At 46.6% G+C, this 23447-nt stretch overlaps 2 protein-coding genes across 18 annotated transcripts; one reads left to right on the top strand and one right to left on the bottom strand.

Moving 5' to 3' along the window:
* Positions 1-70: 70 nt before the first annotated feature.
* Positions 71-15626, top strand: ccdc180 (coiled-coil domain containing 180). Of its 14 annotated transcripts, none has more exons than XM_029160922.3 (36): positions 71-363; positions 1830-1912; positions 2011-2072; positions 2528-2637; positions 2711-2827; positions 2980-3096; positions 3254-3349; positions 3417-3580; positions 3661-3771; positions 3857-3936; positions 6694-6782; positions 6864-6983; positions 7060-7233; positions 7301-7416; positions 7488-7614; positions 7802-7888; positions 7963-8132; positions 8379-8548; positions 8774-8954; positions 9029-9175; positions 9245-9389; positions 9638-9754; positions 10049-10126; positions 10217-10297; positions 10367-10479; positions 10548-10594; positions 10698-10752; positions 11038-11109; positions 11178-11244; positions 11627-11765; positions 12089-12249; positions 13538-13678; positions 14405-14501; positions 14623-14704; positions 15125-15278; positions 15351-15626. In XM_029160922.3, exons 1-36 carry the CDS (start codon positions 304-306, stop codon positions 15495-15497), a joined length of 4077 nt encoding a protein of 1358 aa, XP_029016755.1. In that variant the 5' UTR covers positions 71-303; the 3' UTR covers positions 15498-15626. The 14 variants fall into 14 exon arrangements, 12 of the variants coding, with proteins under 12 accessions (XP_029016755.1, XP_029016761.1, XP_029016754.1 ...); XM_029160928.3 differs by having other exon boundaries at positions 2008-2072; positions 2765-2827; XM_029160921.3 differs by having other exon boundaries at positions 2008-2072; positions 10370-10479.
* Positions 14576-23447, bottom strand: entr1 (endosome associated trafficking regulator 1). 4 transcript variants are annotated; one of them, XM_029160937.3, is made up of 9 exons: positions 23307-23447; positions 18494-18585; positions 17249-17346; positions 17036-17126; positions 16757-16830; positions 16572-16683; positions 16426-16488; positions 16033-16172; positions 14576-15961 (listed from the first exon to the last, which is right to left on the bottom strand). In XM_029160937.3, exons 1-9 carry the CDS (start codon positions 23338-23340, stop codon positions 15871-15873), a joined length of 795 nt encoding a protein of 264 aa, XP_029016770.1. In that variant the 5' UTR covers positions 23341-23447; the 3' UTR covers positions 14576-15870. The 4 variants fall into 4 exon arrangements, with proteins under 4 accessions (XP_029016770.1, XP_055367273.1, XP_055367271.1 ...); XM_055511298.1 differs by having other exon boundaries at positions 17249-17343; XM_055511296.1 differs by lacking the exon at positions 23307-23447 and adding an exon at positions 21069-22032.

The following is a 23447-nucleotide window of genomic DNA, read 5'->3' as shown; positions in this document are numbered from 1 at the left end:
TAACGTATTTGTTTTTTTCACCTTCACTGCAGTTTTTTGGTAAACCCCCTTATGTTAACGTACAGAAACGTGTTTGCAATGTCTGATTTTTTTCGTAAACTATGAACGTCGCACATTGTTAGTAGTCATGGTAACAGAAACGTTGAGACGCATGAAGCGGACCGTTTACCGAAACCTTTACACCGACACAACGGCGTTAAAACGGTGTATGTGAGTCGACCACCGACGGTTTCGGCCAGCCGATCAGAAATTTAGAAATTAGCAAAACGATACCAAGAGCGGTACCAAGCAGAACCCGTTAGCATGTGCGAGAGCAGAGCGGTACCAAGCGGAAAGGTGTACCGGCAGGTGTTTGACGCTCAGGTGGGTTTTATCTGATTCAAGAGTTTTATTTGTCTCATACATATTTGTACTACAACAGTAGTGAAATGTTCCAGACAGTACAGCATTTAAATAAAATAACACTAATAAAACTAAATAGAAAATAAGGTAAGGCAAGTATGTACACACAGACAACGGTATACTGCCCATGACAGTTACTGAGATATGGTGTTTTATGCCCTGAACCTCCTAATCTGCAACATACAAATGTTTGTATGAAGGACTGACTTTGGACCATCAGAACCAGCACCAATAACATTACTCTTAACAGGCCAAAATATGCTTTGAGAGACTTTATTTAAAATGTACAGACTAATGGGGCAGAACCTGATTAGGCAGTAAAAGATTCTATGTCCTCTGGCTCCTTTAGTGTTTTCTATGATTCCTCCATCCTCTAGTGTGATGTGACTTGCTCAAGGCCACACCTGGTGGGATCAACTGGGTTCAACCAGGCAACCGCCTGCTTCCCAGACCAATGCTCTACCCACTGAGCCAGCAGTCTATTTGAATGCGATTAATGTCATAATATAGGGGACATGGAGATGTAATATGAGGTGTAACATTTGTGTAAATGTTACTGATGAATAATGAATGAAATGAATTACACATAGAAAAAGCACTTTCAGTGTGAATATTATCTCTCTGCAGCTCTAAACCTCCATAAAATCATAGCAAAATTAGTTAACTCCGCAAAAGATGGTTTTATTAATGAGGCCAAAGACTGACGGTCACAAAGACTGTGCCTCCATATTTATGTCTTTTACTCTGCCTAGCAACAACTGATTCTGCCCAATAAGGATCAGTAGAACAATTCGATTCGAGGTAAATTCACCATCACGTGATTGACAGCACTGCCTGCCAGAATTGTCAGAATTGCCCAAATGTTTTTGCAATGTAATGTAACATCACCATGCAGAAAACCTTGCCAGATGTTCGGCCAATAAAATGAGTTAGACAGGCTCTGTGTTACAGCCAGCAAATGGCGAAGTGATTGCTTTATAGGAATAACAAAATGGAATTGGTTCGCCAAAAATTCAGTTTAACAATAATTTAATTTAGGACTGTAGTTGTCTTAGATTTTTGTTTATTACTCAGGCTGTGTTTGATGCATGTTAAAGTAATTGAAGCCCAGACTCTACTGTTTCATTTAATTAAAGCATGTCTATAGTCATTCATAGTCAAACCTGGTCAGCTGCATCCAGCTGTTTGAATGCAGCCAAATAACTGTTACATCATCCAGAGTCAGGAAAAGCACCATCAGTGAAGTTACACCACCTCTTCTATTAATGCTTCTTCAGCAGTTAAAGTCAGCGTCTAGGCAGCAAAGGGAGTGACTGAGCACCACACAGTGACTTGCTGCTTCTTTTTTGTTGGGTTTTCATATTCTTGTATTGTTGAAGTCTCTAAGGTCTGAGTGTCTTGTTATGACGTTATTGTGAACGGTGCAGCTCCAGCTGTCCAGGTCTCTGCTGGCTGGAAGGAAGGCAACGAGGATGATCCTGTCTGCTGAGGACAGCAGGATGAGCAGCAGGTACAGAGTCAGAACAGAAAACTGCTTTGTTTTTCTTCTGGATTGTGACGTAGCTGTGATTAGATTAGTTGATCTTTGGCTGTCACATCCTCCAGCAGAGAGCAGCCGGTGGACAGTGGAGAGGATGAGCGTGAGGTCAGCAGGCTTCCAGACGCTGCGGGTTTGTATCTGGACCAACTAGACCAACACAAGCTTTACACATTTGTTCTGTACAGAGCTAAAAGATATTTACATTTACATTTAGATTTACATTAAATAATTTAAGCCGAGCTGTGACAATAAAAAGGATTAAATGCGAGTCAACGTAACTCACGCCTTCAGTCCGGTTAAACGTTAAACTAATGAGACCAATCAACCTGGTCTCCAGCCTTAAACCTAATCAACCCACCAACCGGGTTGCTGCATCTCCATGAGTGTTCCTCTCTCTCTCTCTTTTTTTTTTGTTATTATTTTTTTATTTTTATTATTATTACAATTAATTATTGATATTAGTAGTTATAAGTACCAGTAATACTTACAGTTTGGTTTAGAAAGCCTGTTTACCAGCTCAGGTGTTGAGTGTCCCACTACAAGGTTAGTAAAGCTAAGCTTGTCTAGCTAATCTCTCTCTTTTAGTTGTTGATCGCCCAAGCTCTGACTTCATCAAACAACTGACAGAGAAAAGAAACAAGAAACACAAAGAAACTGTAAAGCAGCTCAATGAAGAACTGACACAACTCACTCAGGTAGAACACTGGGATGGTAAACCTGGGGTAGAACATCAATTTCATGAGTGAGTGTGACCTGTTCCTTTTTCAGGTGTGTGAACGTCAGGTCAGGACTGTTGGGCTGGAACTGTTGTCCTCTTTGCAGGACGTGGACCTGAGATTGGACAAGTTGAAGCACAGAATGGAACAGCTGGAGAACCAGGATCAGGTGATTTACACGTGGAACCTGCTTTAATTAGTGGAAGGCAATCTGAGCGGCGGCTTCAAAACATTAGCTGCAGAACCTTGTGTTTTCTCCAGTGTTGTAGTAAACAGTCACTTTCTCTTGAAGATGCTCCCATAACATTTTTGTGTCCACAGCTTTGTGGATGGTTTGGTCTGTGGCAGCAGGTGGAGCAGGAGATGACGCTAAAGAAAATCAGGGTCATGGAGCTGAGTCACAAACTGATTGAATCTGAGCATCAACGCGCTGACAAGGTAAGAGAGCAATGGCGAGATTCACCCTCTGCGTCCTGCATAAACTGGAGTTCAACAGTGTCTGATGTGCCACCGGTTCTTAGCCTGGTGGAGGATGTGCACTAACAGTAACATGAAACAGACCCAGGATCAGCCACGCTTCCTGTTCTGTGTGTAGATCAGATCTGTGCTGAGGAAGCATCGTCACCTGCTGGAGAAGATTAGCTTCCTGCTTTCACAGGACGTCCAAAGACTTATCCACACCGAGGCCATGGTAACTCCCAGACCTCCTCTGACCTCTGACCTCTGACCTTCACTTTCTGACATTCTGCCTGTGTTAGATGTTAAATCAGTCTCTACTGGTGAACCGTCGCAGTACAGCTCGATTGCTGCTGCATCTGCAAGAGGAGAACCTCCAGCAGGAGTCTCTGCTCCACCTGCACTGGGATGAGTGTCTGAACCGTTGGAGGAGGAGCAGAGTGGCTGAGGTCATTGACAGCTTCAGGTGCATGGAGAACTCGGTTACAGAGCAGACAATAGGCTAGACTACAGACCTGTCAACAGACCAAGATTTTTACTCTGCAGGTGCCTCCTTAGCAGTGGAGAGGACCAGCGGCTGGTCCTGGTCCTGCAGTCAGTCAGTGAACCCTGCCAAGTCTTAGCGGAACAACGCCAAAACCTCATCAGCAGTATCTGGTAACTGGTTTCCAGTTTGACTGATGAGTCCAGTAATAAAAATAGACAGTGCTGCTCATCCAATCACACTGTCTGTGTGTTACAGCTCCCTTGTCCCACCCACCTGCTCCACTAATTTGGTGTCTGATTGGTTTACCCAGCTGACAGGCATCAATCAACAGATCTGTAAGTTCCTGTTCCCGGGGGTGTTCAGTTCTCCTAACTGCATCTACATTTTCAATTGAGAGGTATGAGGAGAGAGGAGCAAAGGACATAAGGAGTCTTTTTCTCAGCTGCCTTGATGTCTGGTTGTTATGATGGCAGATCATTGTTGACCATAATTATTAGTTATACATCTGTTTTGATGACTGGTGACTAGACTAAGAGGATGACCCAAATACAACGACCGACAGACAGGACTGACGAGACACAGGTATTAATACATGAACAGTAGACACAGAGGGAAATACAAAATTAAAGGCGCTGCTAAGCAGGGAAACAAATATATGTAAAAATGAATCTAAATAGTAACAAGAACTAAAACTTAATGCACTAGCAGGATAGATGACCAATCTAAACAAAGAAGACAGAGACACAACACAGATTCACAGCACGAGCAAACAAACTTGAACGAGGATTGAACAGTACCATAAGGCATAAATGAACACAGGTGACATCCATGTAACACAAACACAATGACTGAAAATAATAAATAAAAAAATAAATACTAAATATACAGTTGGATGGATCTAATTACAAGACAGGAAACAACATCAACCACAGGACAAAAACTCAAAGCATCCCCAGCAGGCCGGAGGGGCGAACCGTAACAGAGCCCCCCTCCCAGGCCGGATCCCAGACGGGCCAAAACGTAAGTCCAACTAGCTGAGCGGGCGGAGGAAGGGAGGCCTGGAGGAGGTTCCAAAACAAAACCACAATACCCCAAACAAAAGTTCATAAGCCCAAGTCGATAGCCACAGAGGCTGTAAACAAAGTACATCACCCCCCTCATGGTGGGTGGCAGCGAGGGAGGGTCCATCCCAGCAGCCACTGGGAGTCGAAAGGCACCTCATGTGACCATGGGCAAAATGGTGTTCTAGGAGGCCGGTGGCGAAACAAAACCCCTCCAGGGGCTCGGGAGGAGTGGTGGCATCCCCTAGGCCGACGCCAATCTGGGAGGCAGGACCCCAGGGGTGGCCTACGGCGAAGGAGGTAGCACCACCATGACAGCCGATGGAGACCTGGGCGAGGCCACCGGACAAGACGGGCGTAGAGCCGTACCAGGCTAACGAGATGCTGGAACCAGCAACAACACCAGACATGGAGCTGGAACCAGAGACGAAACCAGATGTGGAGCCGGAACCAGAGACAGAGATGAAACCAGACGTAGCCAGAGACGAAATGGGTGACATGCTGCCCTGGGAACCAGCGGGAGAACCACAGTAGGCGCAAGTGTTGATACGGTGGGCTGAGCAGCCTCCTTGCTGCTTTCAGGAACCACCGAGTTGACTTCAGCAGGCACAGGGACCAGTGATGTGGGAGGGGTAGCAGCCGTACTGCTCTTGGGAACCACTAGGGGGAACGTTGCAGCTGCTGGGCTGGTTTCAGGTCCATCATCGCAGGCAGGAGCAGCCTTTGGTGAATTCTCAGGAACAGGCAGCGTGCGTCCACACCTCAGGACCACCGTGGACAGGAACAAATGTGGTCTCCTCCAGACCACCAGGCACAATATATAGTGCCACAACAGGAACTACAGAGGCCAGGCGTGGCTTGCCAACAAGAATGTGGCGATCAGGTAAGTTACCAAGGTTTCTTTCCACAGCGAAGGTACAAGGCAGGGAGCAGGCAAGAGTCAGATACGGAAACAAGATCTCAGGCAAGGTAAGCAATCAAAGAAGCGCTGGAATGTGGTGACTTACACACGACAATCTGGCAACTGGATGTGATGACTATTGGTGATTATATGCAGGTGCGTAATGACTGATCTGACACAGGTGTGCGTACTGAGATCTGGAACATGAAGCGAAAACTAACAAGGTGTGGTCAGAAACAGAAGTCCTTTCAGAATAAAACAGGAAACAAAAGCCCAGAACATGACGACGTGCATCCTGCAGGGGGTGAGAGGCCAGGACCCTTCTCTCACCCACCTCCTGCACCGTGTTGAGAGTGCAGCCCAGGACAGAGCTGGACTTGTTGTGTCTGACATATAGAGGGTGAAGAGGAAGGGGCCAGTACAGTCCCCTGTGGGGCCCCCACACTGCAGGTCAGAGTGTCAGACACAGTCCCTGGCTCTCACAAACTGAGGCCTGTTTGTGAGATAGTCCATAATCCACTTCGTCAGATGAAGATCAACACCAGCCTCCTCCAGTGTGTGTTTCAAAAGCACCGGCTGGATGGTGTTGAAGGCACTGGAGAAATCAAAGAACATGATCCTGACAGAGCTGCTGGGCTTCTCCAGGTGAGAAAGAGCTCGATGTAGGAGGAAGATGACGGCGTCGTCTACGACAGTCTACGACTGCAGCGGGTCCAGGTAGGTTTCCACCGCAGAGCGGCGGTGACCCAGGACCAGTCTCTCCAGTGTCTTCATCAGGTGTGATGTCAGAGCCACTGGTCTGAAGCTGCTGAGGTCTTTGTCGTGCGGTGTCTTGGGCATTGGTACCATGCAGGAGGTCTTCCAGAGCCGTGGTACCACCCTCAGCTTGAGGCTCAGGTTGAACCAAAAACTGAAAAGGTTTTTCAGTTGTGAACCGAAAAAGAAAGTAGGAAATAAGGCCGGAGCTGTTGTGACCAGCAGCCAGCTCACCCAGTGCCAACAAAAAATCACATCACACTGTACTTTAATACTTACTGTACTTTTAAAGGTGTTGAATGAATGTTGAATAAATAAATGACTGAATCACAGTGACGGTGACGTGATGTCACGTGATGACTATGTGCGTTAAGATAGATTTCAGGCCAACCTCCTTCTTCAGTTGCGTTGTGGTTTCGAGCAGAAGTGGCAGAAACGACTGGCACAGGTGGAGCTTTGTAAGGTACAACACAAGAAAAAGCAGCAAGTTAGACGCTACTAATGACTTGTAGCTTGTGTGGTGACGTTGCTGACTGACTGACAGGAGCAGCTCTTAGCACTGCAGCTACCCATGGAGGAGGTGAACAGTGTCATCAGCTCCCAGCTCCTCACTCTGACTGGACAACACCAACATCAGGATGAAGAGGAACTGGCTGCATTAGACGTCAGTAACAAAAGTCAGAGCGAAGCGCCTGATCCTACTCATGCTTGTGTGACACCTACCTGTGTGTCACCTGCAGGTGAGCTGTGACTCTGTGGCCAGTCATGCCCTTGCTCTCAGCAGAAGCGTCTTTGTCATGATGCGAGGAGCAGCGCTGTTATGGGAGATGCACAGCCACAGATTACAGAGGAGAGAAGAAGAACTACACCAACACCTGGGTGAACTTCATCAAGCACAGCAACAAGGCCTGCAGGTAAGTGGATGGCTGGACTGGTCCCACGTAGAGAGGCACATCCTATGATGTTGTTTTGTTTTGACAGAGGAAGAAGGTACATCTGGAAAAGCTGCTGGTTGGGCTTCGTCAAGAGAGCAGCGAGGAAGCACTGAAGGCCTCGCTGGAGAAGACCAGCCTATACATGCAGGATGTCCAGCACAGGTACTGGCTCAGTTCAAGGCCAGTTTACCTCAGCTGCTAACAGGAACCTGACTCTGTGTGTATGTGCACAGCTGCAGACAGTGTGTCTCTGATCAGTGTGAAGTCCTGGATCATCTTCCTGATGCCTTTGAGGAGGAGCTACGCTCCTATAGCAGGAGCCTTAGCAGATTCTACCACCTTGACCATGCCTACTTACTGGTAACTGCGGCAACCACAGCTCATACACCCACAGTACCCACAGCCTTAGATGCCTTAACACACCAGTAACCATGACAACCAACCTTTTGCAGAGCCAATGCTCAGTAAGCACACTCTAGAGATGGAAACAAAGATCCACGTCTGTCCGTTACGACAACAGCACAGACTTGTACGACTTGTGTTTCAGGATGATGAGCTTCTTAGATCTTCAGTTCAACACCCACAGGCTGTTTGTGCAGAGCCCACACAACCTGCTTGGGACTGGCTGACTGAGGTGATGCTCGCTTCGATGACACTGAACAACTGATTCCCCATTAGTGGAGAATTCATGAGTTTGTGTGTCTTCAGGCGGAGTCCTCTCTGACACACCTGTCTGACCTCAGCATGTGCGTCACATTTCAATCATCCAGGGGTGTAACATACACTGGCCCTGCATTCCATTGCCCTGCTTCACTTGGGCAGCATGGCAGAAACCTGAGCATGTTTCCTGTGGAGCTGCTCACACACACGCTGAACAGGTACGACAGCACCTCACAGTCTAGAAAGGTCCTTAACTAATTTATACTTTATTAATCCCCTTGGGAAAATTGTGTCCTCTGCATTTTCCTTGTACCCTGGGGAACAGTGGGAAGTCACATGGTGGCTCCCAGGAACTCATGTACAGACCTGGTGCCAGAGGCGGGATCAAACCAGGTTCCCCTCTATCTACTTAACAGCCAAGTTGTGGTTTAATCTTGAAAGAGTATTTTCTTTTTGATGTCCAGGACTCGAACTCTGTTCTTGGACCACCTAGAGCAGCATTTCCATGACATCCTTAGTTCTGCTGTAGCCACGGTAAATGAGAGGAAGGAGGCATTGTCTTCACAGCAGGAGCTTTATCTGCAGCAGCTGGACCCCCAACACATCCAGACCCACATATATGAGCCCCGCCTGGGTAAACAGTGATTCTCTCGGATCGCATTACTGAACGTCATCCTTTCTAATTAAAAGCAAACTAAAGCTAACTAAATAAAAGCCAAAAAGATGATTTTCTTGTCTCATAGTATCGTTACAACCATTCGATGCCATTACCTAGAATGATGTCAAAGTGAGTGTAGTGTTGCATTATGTTGTGCCAGTTTAAATATCCACTAAAGACACTCCTCTGTGTGAATGTCAGCTGAGCTGCAGCTCCACAGGCAATGGGTGGATATTCACTGTAAGGAGCAGTTGGACCTGTTGACCTCCTGCAGAATGGAGCTGCAAGAGCTTCAGACCTCTATCAGCAGGAGGAACCAGGAGTTCACAGTCACCCTTTCTCACATAGAGAATGACATCAAGATGGCCACAAGCACCCAATGGTAGGAACTGAGGAGAGCAGGTCACTGACAGATGGAGCCTTTTTTTTTTTACCAATGTCTGTGTCTGTCTGCAGTCTGGACACAGCGATCTCCACCCTGCAGGACTGTCTGGATCAACACATCAAACATACTCAGTGCTGTCAGACCACCTTCAGAAGGACTCTTCAAAGCAGACTGGGCCACATCAGAAATGGAACAGCACAGCTCCTCAGCTCTTTCAGGTAACACAATGCCCTGGAACGTCATGTCTCACATTTTCTGCTTTAACTCAGACTTGTTTCCATTTGCAGGTTGTTTAGTGAAGGAGGCGATTTTGCTTCTCAGGAAGTAAAGTTGTGTCAGAGGACACTGCAGGACATAACCAATGAGATCAGCGTCGCAGAGGAGTCAATTTACTCAAAGCTGGAAGCTTTCGAGTCCGAGATTTTACAGCAGGTTTAACCTTTAAACTCATCAATATTACTCAGACCCCAAACAAAGCAGAGCTTTTACAGTGTAGACAGAGATGGCAGCTGAAAGATGGCCCAGCTACTTGTTAGCTACTTAATGTGGGCTTTGGACCTGGAGACAGAGGAGCACTAAAAGCCAATAGAACTCAGTAAACAGCAACATTTAACATTTAATACTATTGTCTGTATGACTGCACGTCTGTTAGTTTGTCTGTCTGAACCTTCATTCTGCAGGTGAAGGAGGCATCAGATCGTTTGGAGGAGAAACTTTCCTTCATCCAATCTGAGGTGAAGTTCACATGGACAGTCCAGAAGATTATGAGTAACATACAAGTAAACATCAAAACTGAGGTACCAGTCTGCCAGTCTGTCCGTCCGTCCGTCCGTCTGTGTGTTAGTCTACCTATCCATCTGACTGTCTGTCTGTCTGTTAATCTATATGTATGTTAAACTGTTTACGTATGCATCTATCTGTTGGTCTACCTGTCCATCTGTCTGTTGGTCCACCTGTCCATGTGTCTGTCTGCCTGTCTGTCAGTCAGTCTACCTGACTGCCTGTCTGTTAGTCTGTCTGTCTGTTAATCTACCTGTCCATATGTCTGTTGGTCTACCTGTCCGTCTGTTAGCCTATCTGTCTGTCTGCAGGCGGCCAGCTGTACCCAGCAGCAGTTGTTGATTCGCAGCCATTTGGATGAGCTGATGAAAATGTTGGCCAAGCCGCAGGTAAATGTAAACAAAAAGAATCATCTGTGTCTTTGTCTGTGTGTCTGTCTCCATCACTTTGACTGTCTCTCTCTCTTCGTCTGCCTGCAGGCATGTCAAGATGAGGTCCTGTGTTGTCTGTTGTCTCTCTGTGATGGGCTCCGATTGCTGTGCGGACACCTGGGCCTCATGGTGTGTTTGTGTGCATACATTCATCCAGCTGCTCACTGTGATCTGGACTGTGTGTGTTGTTGTGTTGAGGAGCCTGACGTTCATGGAGGCTTCGCTCTGACAGCTCCTTTACTGCAGCCAAGGACGAGGGCTGCAGATCTCTCTGAGGATCCTGTTGTGTGCATCATCCAGTCCCTGAACAAGTATGTGGTGCAGCAGATATCCACAAAGTGTCTGTGCTTTGGAGTGAATGTTTCCTCTGGATCCTCAGGGTGTGTGCAGTTCAGCCCAGTCCAGCAGCTGCAGCAGAGCCAGAGGGTGAGTTCTGTGTCATTTAAGTTTATCACATTAACAAACTGTGAGGTTATGTGAGGTTAAGTCCAGACCTAGTTAACGTCTGTCCTGATTTGTGGTTTCACAGCTGGTCCAGTCCAGCATTTTCATCACAAACCTACAGATGCTGTCAGTGCACTGAGGTACAAGATCCTAGAGTAGTACAAGACCCTGGCCAAGTTGCCGCCCCCCAGCACACAATCGCAATTACGCACCCCCCCTCAGCTCGACTATGCGAAACAAAATCACGCTTGTGAGCCGGGGGGCGCAATTGTTTTGGTCCTCTAGGCGATATCGTGATTTTGCGCCATTCTACTGTCATCATTGTCTTTAGGCCTCATTCAACATTAACCTGTTCACTTATGGGTTTCCTCCCTTGTGGTCTACATTTGATTGACTAACTGTCTGTGTTGTTGCTGCCCTGTGAGGGCGAGCTGCAGGTCCATCAGGACTGACCGAAGGTTCCACATCTTTGGGCCCACAGTAGAACAGGACACGCAGTGAGTTAATATGTACTGAGGAGAGTCAGGTTTTTATCAGCTGTTCACCCGTGTGCGTGTAATTTCAGTTCGTACCGTTCTGCGGTGAACTCGGCATTGTGGAAGGCTAATGATGTCCTGCTGAAGGTCGCCGAGGTAACCAAACTGCAGCTTCAGTCAGCTGAAGAATCTAGCAACATGACTATATAATGGTTTTGATAGAACCATAGATAGATTCATGATAGTCCCGCCTCTAGCACCAGAACAGAGCCAAAAGTCCAAAACTGTCGATTTGTAACTGCAGAAAAACCCAGATGCAGTGAAAACTTAAGATTTGAAATGTCATAAAATGTGAATGTGAAATTTAGATGGTATATTAATATTCAAATTCAGAAACATTTACATTTCATGTTTTGATTGTGGTTTAGTCCAAAGTAGATGCATTGATTTAGTAAGTGCCACTTTTTCACTGATGTGTAGTAGAGCCTTTGGCATGTTACATGTGTATCATCCACAGTGTCTCTTCTCCAATCTTCAGGAGTTTTACTGCAGTGAGCGGCTGAACAGGTTCCAACTTGTTCCAGACACATTGGACCAGTGGACCACTGACAGCATGCAGCAAAGGTTGCTGGCATACCAGGGACAAGCCCTGGGGTTCCTAAGCAGGAGCAGATATGGTACGCCTGCACACACTGGGTTTTGCCTCCCTGTGGGGGTTCTCTCCAGGTCCTCCCACATTATACAGAAATGCTGTTAGACTATTAGGGACTCCAAATTGTTTGTAGATGACCCCTGATGAGAGCAGATCAAAGAGGAGTAGTGCTGCAGTAAGAGGTCATAATCTTGATTACACTGAGTCATGATGATGATGATGAACTCCATGATCATCAATGATCACAATCATAGTGTTTGGCTTGTGTGGGTTTAGTTTCAGTATTAGTGTGTTTGACATTGTAGCTGCCTGTTACTTCCTGATTGCCTGCTTGAATCTTCCTGTCAGAGATGGTGGCTCAGCTGTCTGCATTGGATGAACTGCTGCATTCATTACCCTCGGTTTTGATCAGTAACCTGGAGCAACAACAGAAACTGGTGCTCACAGAGGAGGTGGCTGCAAGTAGATGGATTCTGGAGGAGATGCTGGGAGCCAGTGAGCAGGAGAAGGTACAAACCTGAGATTAGCACAGGGGTGTGAAAACTTGGTCCTTGAAGGCTGCTGTCCTGCTGGTTTTCCTTTTTTTTTTTTTTTTTTGTTCTGTCCAGCAGTTAAGCAAGCAGCATATATTACGCTGAATGCCATATTGTGATGGACAGCTTTGCTTTAACAAGAAGAGTATATATAGAATATATATACTCTTCCTGATTTATGGTTTATTTAATGGTTTATTTAGCTAATCCAAAATGTGTGTGATGTTGCTGTGTTGGTGGACAGGTTAGGTTTCTGCTTTAGGGTGTGTATGCGGGAGGGTGGGGGGGAGGGGGGATAAGGGGTGCAACCAGCTGCTGAAACCAAGCAAATCTGTTAAGTAAACAATCAGAGCAAAAAAATAAATAAATAAGAAGCATGGATGTACCTTAGGCTAACACATTCATAACTAAACAATTTTTGTACTGTGGTTTACCTTGGAGATTAATACTAATACCAATAATAGTGCTAAGGTATGTGCACATACTAATACAAACATATACATACAATATACATACATATGTGCATTATTATACATATCCCATACTACTTAATAAAAGTCATGACATACAACACCACAAATTCCATATTCACACATTATTCATATCGGTAGTGATAAGTATCAATAATACTTACAGTTGGATTTGGAAAGTGTCCCACTACAAGGTTAGTAAGGCTGTAGCTTAACATTATTCACCCAAAGGGTGAGGCAGACGTTGGTGCATGAACAATGCCACTTGTGGAAGCCAGGGTGATGTGAGGGGCTCCGCCACTACGCCCATCCAGCAAGCAGAGGAAGGAATCCTAGCAGCCAGGGAGCCCACACACCTTCAGTTCCAGGAGGGCAGGTGTTGCGACCCAAGCCGCCCACACAGAGCCCCCCAGGCAGAGCTGCAGCAGCCACAGAGACAGCACCCGAGGCAAGAGTGGGCCACCGGGGGTCAACGCTGTCCGCCCCATGAGAACCAGGGGCAAACACTCCCCCCGGCGGGAGGGTCGGCCTGAAAGAGTAGAGCCCGAGGACCCACAGAGTAGAGCCCGAGGACCCACCGTAGAGCCCGAGGACCCACTGCTGGTTTTCCAACTCTCCCTGTCCCAGTTACCGCTGATTACCACGCTCAGGTGTGTTCACTCAGTTGAAAAAGCTAACTGACACACCTGGTCAAGGTGATCAGCAGGGAGAGTTGGAAAACCAGCAGGGACACCGGCTCTCCAGGACCAGGAGTGCATCTTCTGGGAGTGAGATATGATCCGACTCAGAACCAGCTTTCTGTGTCTCAGGAGGCGACTGTCCGTCAGCTGCGAGCATCTCTCCCAGAGGATGAGCTGCAGGCTCTGAACAGGAGAGAGGAGCTACGGCAACAGCAGCTCCACAGCGCTATTTGCCGCTCACACCTGGAAATTCAGGTGAGACATCATCTGGTCCTGACATCCGTAAAAAAAAACTCCTTTTGTCATGTGAGTGATGAAGTTAATCTGATGGTAAATGCCAGCTTGTCCCCTGAACTCTGATCTGTTGGTCATTTCCTGTTGATATGAACAAAAGTCACAGCACAATGTAAGCAGAGCACATTAAACAGCTGTTAGGAGGTCAATAGAAAACCAGACAAATCCCACTGGGCAGCACCAAGAAGAAAAACTCATTCACCAAGAGAAACCTCCAGCAGACCCAATCAAGCATGCAGAGTCTGATGTGCCTGTAGTTATCCAGGATGGGTCTAAGCCTGGTCTTACAGCAGAAAGAACATCTGAACCAGACACTGAACTGGACTAGGTTCCACAGAGGAGCTTGTTAGCTCAAGGCTCTGCCTTCATTCTAGAACTACCAATAGAGCAGATCTGAAAGAGAGGCCTGAGGAGCTATGAGGTGTGGAAGACAAGATCAGCTGATCATTAAGAGCTTTGGAGTGAGGAGATGCAGAGAAGCTGATGGATGAGACATTTGGTCTCTGTTCCTGAGTCCAGTCAGACGCTGCAAAAGAGACATGTCACCAAGGTTCAAACAGTAGCTTACAACATCTAGAGTAAGGGTCTGATTAGTTAATGTATCTCTGCCCAAAAATTGCCAATCACAATCAGCCTGATCTGTGCCCCCTTTTACCTGTGACTGCTCCTCTGGGATTCTGTGTTCAGGAGCGTGTCAGAGTCAGGGGGGAGGAGTTTGTGCTGTCACTGGCATCGCTGACAGAGAAACTGCTTTATCACCTGGACAACCCAATCAGACCTGCAGGTGAACTTTGACTTTCACTTTTGACCCATAGCTAACGTTTTTGCCCACAACCAGTAAATCAAACAACATGATAATCTGATTTAGGTAAATTTATTCAGCATTTACTGACTTGTTTAATGAGGTGATGGACAGCAGTCTGAAGACACTGTGGTTTCCATAGAAACAACAACTGAACCAGGACAGAAGCAGTGCAAAGTAAACAGGTAAGATCTGAAATTTGACCTGCTGATCAACTCCAGAGAACACGTTGTTCTGATCCAGTTTGAAGTTCACGTCCAGCAAAGTACAGATCCAGTCCCAACATGCATTTACGAAGATGGCTAATGTGAGTGCTTTTTAATGAAGCTCGTATCAGATAGCTGTGACCCTGAGTCCTCCCGTCTCAGAGTTACAGCTTTGGACCTCGTTGAGCTGACCTTTAACCACCCCTTTAGTTCATTGCAGCTCTGTCAGCTCTTATATAGCATAGGTTTAACTCAGGAGCAGCTCGCTGACCCACAGCTTTTACAGACACGCTGGCAAAGAGAAGGAGAGCTTCCTGCTTGACAGCTGACACATACTGTACTCTCATAGACGTAGTTCAGCTCAGACACATGAAGTCTATGAATTTGTGCATTTGTCAGAACCAGGTCTGGAATCACGCTCCTGCTTCCCCCCACGATTAGCACCACTGATCCATCACCATCAGTTACCACATTATCAACAGCAGCCAACATCACAGCCAGATGCACAATGGGACATCCGGCTGTGACTGAGCAAAGAGACGCAGCTGTGAAGGTACACAACATATTAAATACATGGACATTATAAAGTGCAGCAACTCATTGTGTGTGCATGTGTGTTGGTCAGCGGCTTGAGCAGCTGATCGGCTCAGTGGTGTCGCGCTCAGAAGACGACAAACGCAGACGTCTGAGCGAACTGCAGAGCTGGAAGACGCATTGGAGACGACAGATGGAGACAGCAGCTAGTTGCTGGCCTGATGAAACTGGAGTGTAGTTTGGCATCATTGTTTGATCTCAGCTTAAACTATTTCATCAATAAGAAACGGGATTTTTGTGTGCATGCAGCCATCAAGGTCTCCATGTGCTCATTTATTATTATGTGAATTAAAGCTGTCATATTGAATCACATGTGTCATTCCAGAAATTATATCCCAGACATTTATGCCTTTTCCAGGGTTCAGTCTGATTCTGAGCAGTAAACATTTGTTGTCAAATGTCAACCAATACCAACACACTTGAAAACACTTGAAATTTGTGTTTTAATACAATAATTTCCCTGTAAATATAAAAGTGCTGTGTTCAAGTCACAGACTGGTCTGTCTGCCGTGACATCATCAGTAACGGGGAGTTGTCTCGGTGTGACGCATTCAGGAGTCTGTATGGAGGCTGGAGATCTTGTCGATGGACTGAAGGAGTTGAGAGGCCAAACGGAGGGTTTGTGCTTCCTCTAACAGCTGACTGCAGACAGACAGAACAAGTCATAGTCCCTGAGACAGCTGTCTGTGTGTGTTCATTGTGTGTACACTGACCGGATGGAGGAGTGGGCGTGGCTCGCTGTCTTGTTCAGATACTCAGATGCCACCCGAGCGTTTTGTCTCATCATCACGAGTGTCTGCGACTCCGCTGCCTTCAAACGAGTGTTCTCTACCCGCAGAGACTCTGCCTCCACCTGACACAATTATTACAGATGGTTTCTGTTCCGAGGAATCAACAGGACTCAGACAACGATGTCTGAGAGGGCACTACAACCTGGATCACTTGGTTATGAATCAGCATGTGTCACAGTCACCAGGTTGTTACATTTGTGAGCACAGGAACACTCAATACCATGTGTAAACTAATATGAGGCTAAAGTGTGTTTATACAAAACATCAGCCACCACCAAACTGCAGATGTGTGCCGAGACCACCAGTAAAACTCACCTGCAGCTGCTGAAGCTCCACCTTCAGTTTGGAAACACTGTTCTCTGCTTTCAGCGCTCGCTTCTGTCACAGACATAGACACAGGTGTGACAGCTGTCCCTAATAAAGTGGTCAAATTCATCAGCGACTGATGTAGCAGCATGCACCGTCATCAGGTGGAGGTTCTGCTCCACAGAGTGGACCATGCTCTCCAGGTCCCGAGCCTCCTCCTCCTCCTGATGCCTCCTCTGCAGCAGCTCCTTTGACAGCTCTGTCAGCCTGACACAGAGGCATTCTGGGTAAAGGCTCCGACTGGTTAGCCGGTGCTGGCACGTGATTGTCTGGTGCTTACCTTTGCTTGTGAGCATGTGATCTACTCTGCAGTTCCGTGACAGTTCTCCTCAGAGACATGTTCTCCTCCTTCAGCTGGAAACAGAAGTGAACAACGGGACCAAACAGGAAGCTGAAACACTGGAGCTCAGGTATATCTGTTTCAAATCAATTATTCTGACAAAGAGGACTTTCTTAGAACCACATCATGACTGGACAATCTCTACATAATTGGCTCAGATGTGTCCAATACAGAACCAGCGTCCAACAGGAACAGAACCAGTGAACATCTGTGGTTTACCTGCTGCATGTCACCGCTCCACCTCCTCCTCCCCCCACCACAGGTGCCGTGCACTTCAGCCGCATGTGTCTCGTCATGAACATAGTTGAATCTAATATTGACAAATAGCAGCGAGAGGTTCTCACTATTAAATCACTTCCAGTGTTACACAGAGCAGGTTGAAATACTGAAGTGGACTTTCACAACAAACAACCAATCATAGAAGAAAGACACCTCGTCTCCTCTTCATTCTCTGCTGTGCACAGTGAGGAGGTGCTGTCCACAGCGGACTGACGACTCCTCCCCCAGTCTTCCTCCTCCTCCTCCTCCTCCTTATTGGACAGAAAAAAACTGTTATTCTTTACCCCTTTGCTGTCTTGGTTCTTTAAACTGCTGGAGCAGAACTAAAACAGAACCCTTAACATATCCACTTGCTTGTGATGAAATGAACTTGTGAAAGTGGTTTCTGATCTGAAACACACTGAGAACTTCAGTTCTCTAAACTAGTCACTGGTTTACTGATCAGCCAGATGATAGGGTTCTGATTAAGTAGGGGTGTCCGTTATAGTACATAAGGACCTGGTTAAAGGTCAGGGGTTCATTAGGACAGAAACAAGCTGATCACAGAATCAACAACAGGCCTAAACCTTCTTAGAGCAGGCAACAGACAGGGAGTGAAAGGCCACCACCCCCGCTACACACAGGCTGTGCATTTGTTGGTTCTGAGGAAGTTCGTTGCATATTTTCCTTTTGGTTCAGTTTGGGTTCATGCATGTTGCCATGGAAATAGATAATTGAACCCACTCACAGGTCTAGGTTCTTTTGTGATTCGCTATTTAACAGAGACATGGCTCCAACATGGCTGATGATGTACAATTAGCAGCAGCAACAGCTGACAACCACATCACAGTATCTAGTAGATTCTAATCTTCATCTGGTGGTTTGAAATGACACATTAGATGCATTTTTTGTGTGAAAACAAAACAAACCAAGTCGAAAATGCTGAAATGTTTTCTCCCCTGCAGAGACCAGGACTACCATCATCAAGCAAAGTTGGTATACGACGATACGATGTATTACATACATAAAATAAGCAAGATGGCGAAGGGGTTTCAACTGCACCGAGTGAACAGATGCACAGAGCTTTCCAGTAAAACGAAAAGAGGTGGAATATATTTCTACATCAACAGCGGCTGGTGCAGCGACCCGACCACTGCTACACCACCATGCTTATTGTGCCGTCCCCCGCGCTTAACTGTCTAACCACATCATGGTGCATCTGATTCCACGGGCAGTCCGGATTGTAGCCGACCCCTCTCACACAGGACATGAACACTTCCAGCAAAGCTTTTTCTGATTTGGATTCTGATGTTACTACCTGTAGTAAGCTAATCCTTCGGGGTCAAAGGTCAAGTCCCTGGAGTCAATCAGCTTTTGAAAGCAGCTGGACTAGACTCACAACCACTCCAGTTCACATACCTTCCCATGTGTCTGCTCCAGGTCTTGGTTCTTAGAGCGCAGGAACTCCACGAAGGAAAATGGATTGGACTCCTCAGCCTCCACCTCCTCATCTGCACACAGAGAAACGGTGTGAGCTGGTTCCGTTTCACAAGGTCTCCAGTGTCCAAGATTCGTCAAGTTCAGTAGAATAGAGCAAAGTCGAAAAGACCTGAGCAGAGTAGATAGCGTACATCTGAACGGACAGGTGTCATGCCAATAAGTGACTGTCTGTCAGAAATCAAAGCCCGTATGCAGGAGCACACACTGCCTCGTTAAGACCACAATGAAGTTGGTTTGACGTTGGATATTCATCAGACATTCGACTAAAACAAGCGATCCGCGTTCACTACGTGGACACATAACGAGACCGTTCCGCACATGGGACCATTGAAAAATTATTCGGATTTTCAAGAAATTAATAATTCAATAGCGTCCAAACCATATAACCTACTGGTTTAAAGCCTACATCTCTTCATTAGGGCAGAACTATTTTCATGAAGATATAGTCATATATAGTCATATTTTTCAATAATATTTTAGTGTTAATATTACAGTACTAGTTCAATAGCGTCCAATACGGCTGCTACTAACAATAATTTTGATAACCAATTAATCTTTACATTATTTTTTCTGTACATTATTAATTATTAGAAATCCTTTATTATGATTTTTTTAAACTAAACTTTGATTTGACTCACAACCCAAAAACAAAAACACAAAATCCAGCGTTTGAACAATAAAAGTTCAATATCCAAAATATCCAAAATATAAATAAACAAACCAAGCATAAAGTTTTGTTCCAATGTGAAGATCTGCAGCCGCTCCATTATCCTGACTGTGGGAGAAAACCCACGAAGACACAGGAACAGACACCTGTAAACTCCACAGAGACTCCTGGGCTCCTTCTGGCTCTGACTCAACGGTGGCAACCACTAAAAACCATGTCGTCTTATTTTAATGCTGCTGTTACATTTAGTGTCTTCACCGTTTAAGTTGCGTCGTTCTGTGGTGGCGCCGTTCATCACTATGTAGTGAACGAGATGATGCGCAGTCAGCGGACGCTGGCGGCAGAACAGATTAAGAAACAATGTAACTTTTAACACAGCAGCACTTAACGAACAGTCTTCACGTGATGATGAACAGCGTTTTTTACCGCTGCTACATCTGCGACACCAGTGTTTCATTCTTACGTTCTCCTGTGTCACTAAAGTATTTACAAACCACCCGCTGAACTTTGTATGACTTGCAGGTTAACGTTTTGTTTGACATTCAATTTTCATAGGAAGAAGTGAGGGTGCAGCCTTTCTCCTGCTGTCGCTTATTTTGTTTTCTCCGGCATTTCGCCAGCGGTTGCGTTATTTTGCCGTCGCCCACAGTAATTTTTCAATAGCGTCTAAAGCAGGGGTACTCAGTCCTCGTCCTTGAGAGCTACCGTCCTGCTAGTTTTCCAACTATCCTTGCCCCAGCTAATACTAATTACCTTGACCAGGTGTGTTTAACCAGTCAGCAGCTTACTGACACACCTGATCTAGGTAATCAGCCGGGAGAGTTGGAAAACCAGCAGGACGATAGCTCTCGAGGACCAGGATTGATCACCCCTGGTCTAAAGTATGACTTATTGGTCTTTACACCTGCTCCAAAATGTGTGTCTCATTAAATTGGTTTTGTCCTAATGTGTGACATATAGACACACTAAGTCTTTTAGACCCAATTCTAACCAGAAGTTCTACCTTTAATCTGCTTGTCTACATTAAATCAATTCAACCAATCTTTACTAATAGGCTATGTACCACAGGCTTTTAAGGTGGCTGTAGTCAAACCTTTAAAAAAAACTACTCTGGACCCTGGATAACTAGCAAAATATAGGCCTATTCTAAGGGTGCTTACACACCTACAGGATTTGGTTCGATTGACTCAAACTGAAATTGGTTTACCTTCTTGGTGCAGTTTGTTTTTTCTGGTGTGAACACGGAAATTGGACTTAAGTGGGCACCAAAACAACCACACCGAGACCCCAAAACTGAGGTGGTCTCGATCCGCATCAAATAGCGAAGTCCGAACCCATACAGGACCAAACGCCGCTAATCACATGATTGGGTAAAATCTTCGGCTGATTAACATAACACGCCTGTATTGTGTTGATATGCACCTATGGGACTCAAGTCCATCAATATATTGTTTCCAGCCGTAACTGCGCTTGATTTGGAAACTGTAAGATTTGGGTTAAGTGGTAAATGCAAGAAATGTAAAAAAAACAAAATCGGTTGAAAAAAATAGGTTGATCTCCTTCGTAAAAGTGTCTCTCTTGTCATGGAAACGCTGTCGCGCTGCACCGTAAAATGTGCAACCCGACTAATTGATAACAGCAAATCATTATCAATCAATTTCCATCATCGATATTGGGGATTTGTTAATCATTGTTGCAGCGTAATCTCAACCTAATCTCTTCTATCCAATAACCTCCCATCATTGTTCCATGTTTAACTAACTTGTTTAACTAACTTGTCTGTTTCTCTTTAGTAGTTGTGCTTCTCCCCCTCCACTCTGTCCTCACCTACAGGTATCATCGGACTCAAAGCTATGTGTCTGTGATGGGCAGCTGCAGATCCTGCAGATCCATCCTGCCTGTGTCCAGTCTCTGGTCCAACCATCCTGTGTCCAGTCTCTGGTCCAACCATCCTGTGTCCAGTCCCTGGTTCAACCATCCTGCCTGTGTCCAGTCCCTGGTCCAACCATCCTGCCTGTGTCCAGTCTCTGGTCCAACCATCCTGTGTCCAGTCTCTGGTCCAACCATCCTGCCTGTGTCCAGTCCCTGGTCCAACCATCCTGCCTGTGTCCAGTCCCTGGTCCAACCATCCTGTGTCCAGTCCCTGGTCCAACCATCCTGTGTCCAGTCTCTGGTCCAACCATCCTGTGTCCAGTCTCTGGTCCAACCATCCTGCCTGTGTCCAGTCCCTGGTCCAACCATCCTGCCTGTGTCCAGTCCCTGGTCCAACCATCCTGTGTCCAGTCTCTGGTCCAACCATCCTGTGTCCAGTCTCTGGTCCAACCATCCTGCCTGTGTCCAGTCCCTGGTCCAACCATCCTGTGTCCAGTCTCTGGTCCAACCATCCTGTTTCCAGTCTCTGGTCCAACCATCCTGCATGTGTCCAGTCCCTGGTCCAACCATCCTGCCTGTGTCCAGTCTCTGGTCCAACCATCCTGCCTGTGTCCAGTCTCTGGTCCAACCATCCTGTGTCCAGTCTCTGGTCCAACCATCCTGCCTGTGTCCTGTCCCTGGTCCAACCATCCTGCCTGTGTCCAGTCCCTGGTCCAACCATCCTGTGTCCAGTCTCTGGTCCAACCATCCTGTGTTCACTCTCTGGTCCAACCATCCTGCCTGTGTCCAGTCCCTGGTCCAACCATCCTGTGTTCACTCTCTGGTCCAACCATCCTGTGTCCAGTCTCTGGTCCAACCATCCTGTGTCCAGTCCCTGGTCCAACCATCCTGCCTGTGTCCAGTCCCTGGTCCAACCATCCTGTGTTCACTCTCTGGTCCAACCATCTTGCCTGTGTCCAGTCCCTGGTCCAACCATCCTGTGTCCAGTCCCTGGTCCAACCATCCTGTGTCCAGTCTCTGGTCCAACCATCCTGCCTGTGTCCAGTCCCTGGTCCAACCATCCTGTGTCCAGTCCCTGGTCCAACCATCCTGTGTCCAGTCCCTGGTCCAACCATCCTGCCTGTGTCCAGTCCCTAGTCCAACCATCCTGTGTCCAGTCCCTGGTCCAACCATCCTGTGTTCACTCTCTGGTCCAACCATCCTGCCTGTGTCCAGTCCCTGGTCCAACCATCCTGTGTCCAGTCCCTGGTCCAACCATCCTGTGTCCAGTCTCTGGTCCAACCATCCTGTGTCCAGTCCCTGGTCCAACCATCCTGCCTGTGTCCAGTCCCTGGTCCAACCATCCTGCCTGTGTCCAGTCCCTGGTCCAACCATCCTGCCTGTGTCCAGTCCCTGGTCCAACCATCCTGTGTTCACTCTCTGGTCCAACCATCCTGCCTGTGTCCAGTCCCTGGATCTGTTGGGTTTAGTTGTGTAAGGTCTTAAACCTTACCTTGTAAAGCGCCATGACATAACCTTGTTGTGATTTGGCGCTGTATAAATAAAATTGAATTGAACTGAGTTGAATTGAATTTAAATGAAATTAAATTAAATGAATTGAAATACAATGCAAATAAAAATAAAAATGGCTGTGCCTTGTCAATGAGTTGTAGATATACATTTTGGAGGTTTTGAACCAGTAGGTTATTTGGTTTGGACGCTATTAATTATTCATTCACTTGAAAATCCAAAAATGTATCGATGGTTCCTAATTCAACGTCTTCACACGGTCTCGTTCTATGTCCTTGGACCCCTTGTCCGGAGTCTGTTGAATATCCAACGTCAAACCAACTTCACCGTGGTTTCGTTAAGGCGTTTAGTTCGGGTTGTGTGGGACTACAGCTGCTTTTTCGGTCTTAAACTGCCATAACTTGTAATTACTCTCCGCTACACAGTTTCCATTGGTCGTAGTCATGCCACGTCTTTTAGATTTAATTCAAGATGTAATAATCACCGTAATTTGTTTTACAGCAGTCGTCGATCGTAATTGTTTCACGCTAGGACATGACGCCCGAACTCAGGTCTACGACTCATTAGTTAGTTATTTCCCACTTTTAATATCTGTATGAGACCAGTCAAAGCAGTCTTTTAATCAGAAGCTCAGATGGCTTCGGCGCCTGCTGTCGTCGTGACGGAGCCAGTCGCTGGACTCACCGTCAGCGATGATCAGCCTCTTCTGTCCGGACATGACGACGCAGCCACTTCACAGGTGTGGTTCGCTCCAGCAGGTGTCCGATACCGTTCTCCTTGCCCTACTTGCTAGACTAAACCAGACCCGGAAGCACGTAACTCACG

Source organism: Betta splendens, chromosome 9 (assembly GCF_900634795.4).
Source record: "Betta splendens chromosome 9, fBetSpl5.4, whole genome shotgun sequence".
Taxonomy (NCBI): Eukaryota; Metazoa; Chordata; class Actinopteri; order Anabantiformes; family Osphronemidae; genus Betta; species Betta splendens.
The sequence above is the reverse complement of the archived record's forward strand: the minus strand, read 5'-3'. Positions and strand labels throughout refer to the sequence as shown.

What these genes read in the sequence shown, in the direction of transcription:
- ccdc180 (XM_029160920.3), top strand. Translation starts at nt 304, where the DNA reads ATGTGCGAGAGCAGAGCGGTACCAAGCGGAAAGGTGTACCGGCAGGTG. An exon ending in GGCAGGTGTTTGACGCTCAG is followed by an intron (nt 364 to 1,829) that starts GTGGGTTTTATC and finishes TGAACGGTGCAG; the next exon opens with CTCCAGCTGTCCAGGTCTCT. An exon ending in CATATATGAGCCCCGCCTGG is followed by an intron (nt 8,549 to 8,773) that starts GTAAACAGTGAT and finishes TGTGAATGTCAG; the next exon opens with CTGAGCTGCAGCTCCACAGG.
- entr1 (XM_055511296.1), bottom strand. Translation starts at nt 21,888, where the DNA reads ATGGTTGGACCAGAGAGTGAACACAGGATGGTTGGACCAGAGACTGGA. An exon ending in GAGTCCGATGATACCTGTAG is followed by an intron (nt 18,586 to 21,068) that starts GTGAGGACAGAG and finishes CTCTGTGTGCAG; the next exon opens with ATGAGGAGGTGGAGGCTGAG. An exon ending in AGAACCTCCACCTGATGACG is followed by an intron (nt 16,489 to 16,571) that starts GTGCATGCTGCT and finishes TGTCTGTGACAG; the next exon opens with AAGCGAGCGCTGAAAGCAGA.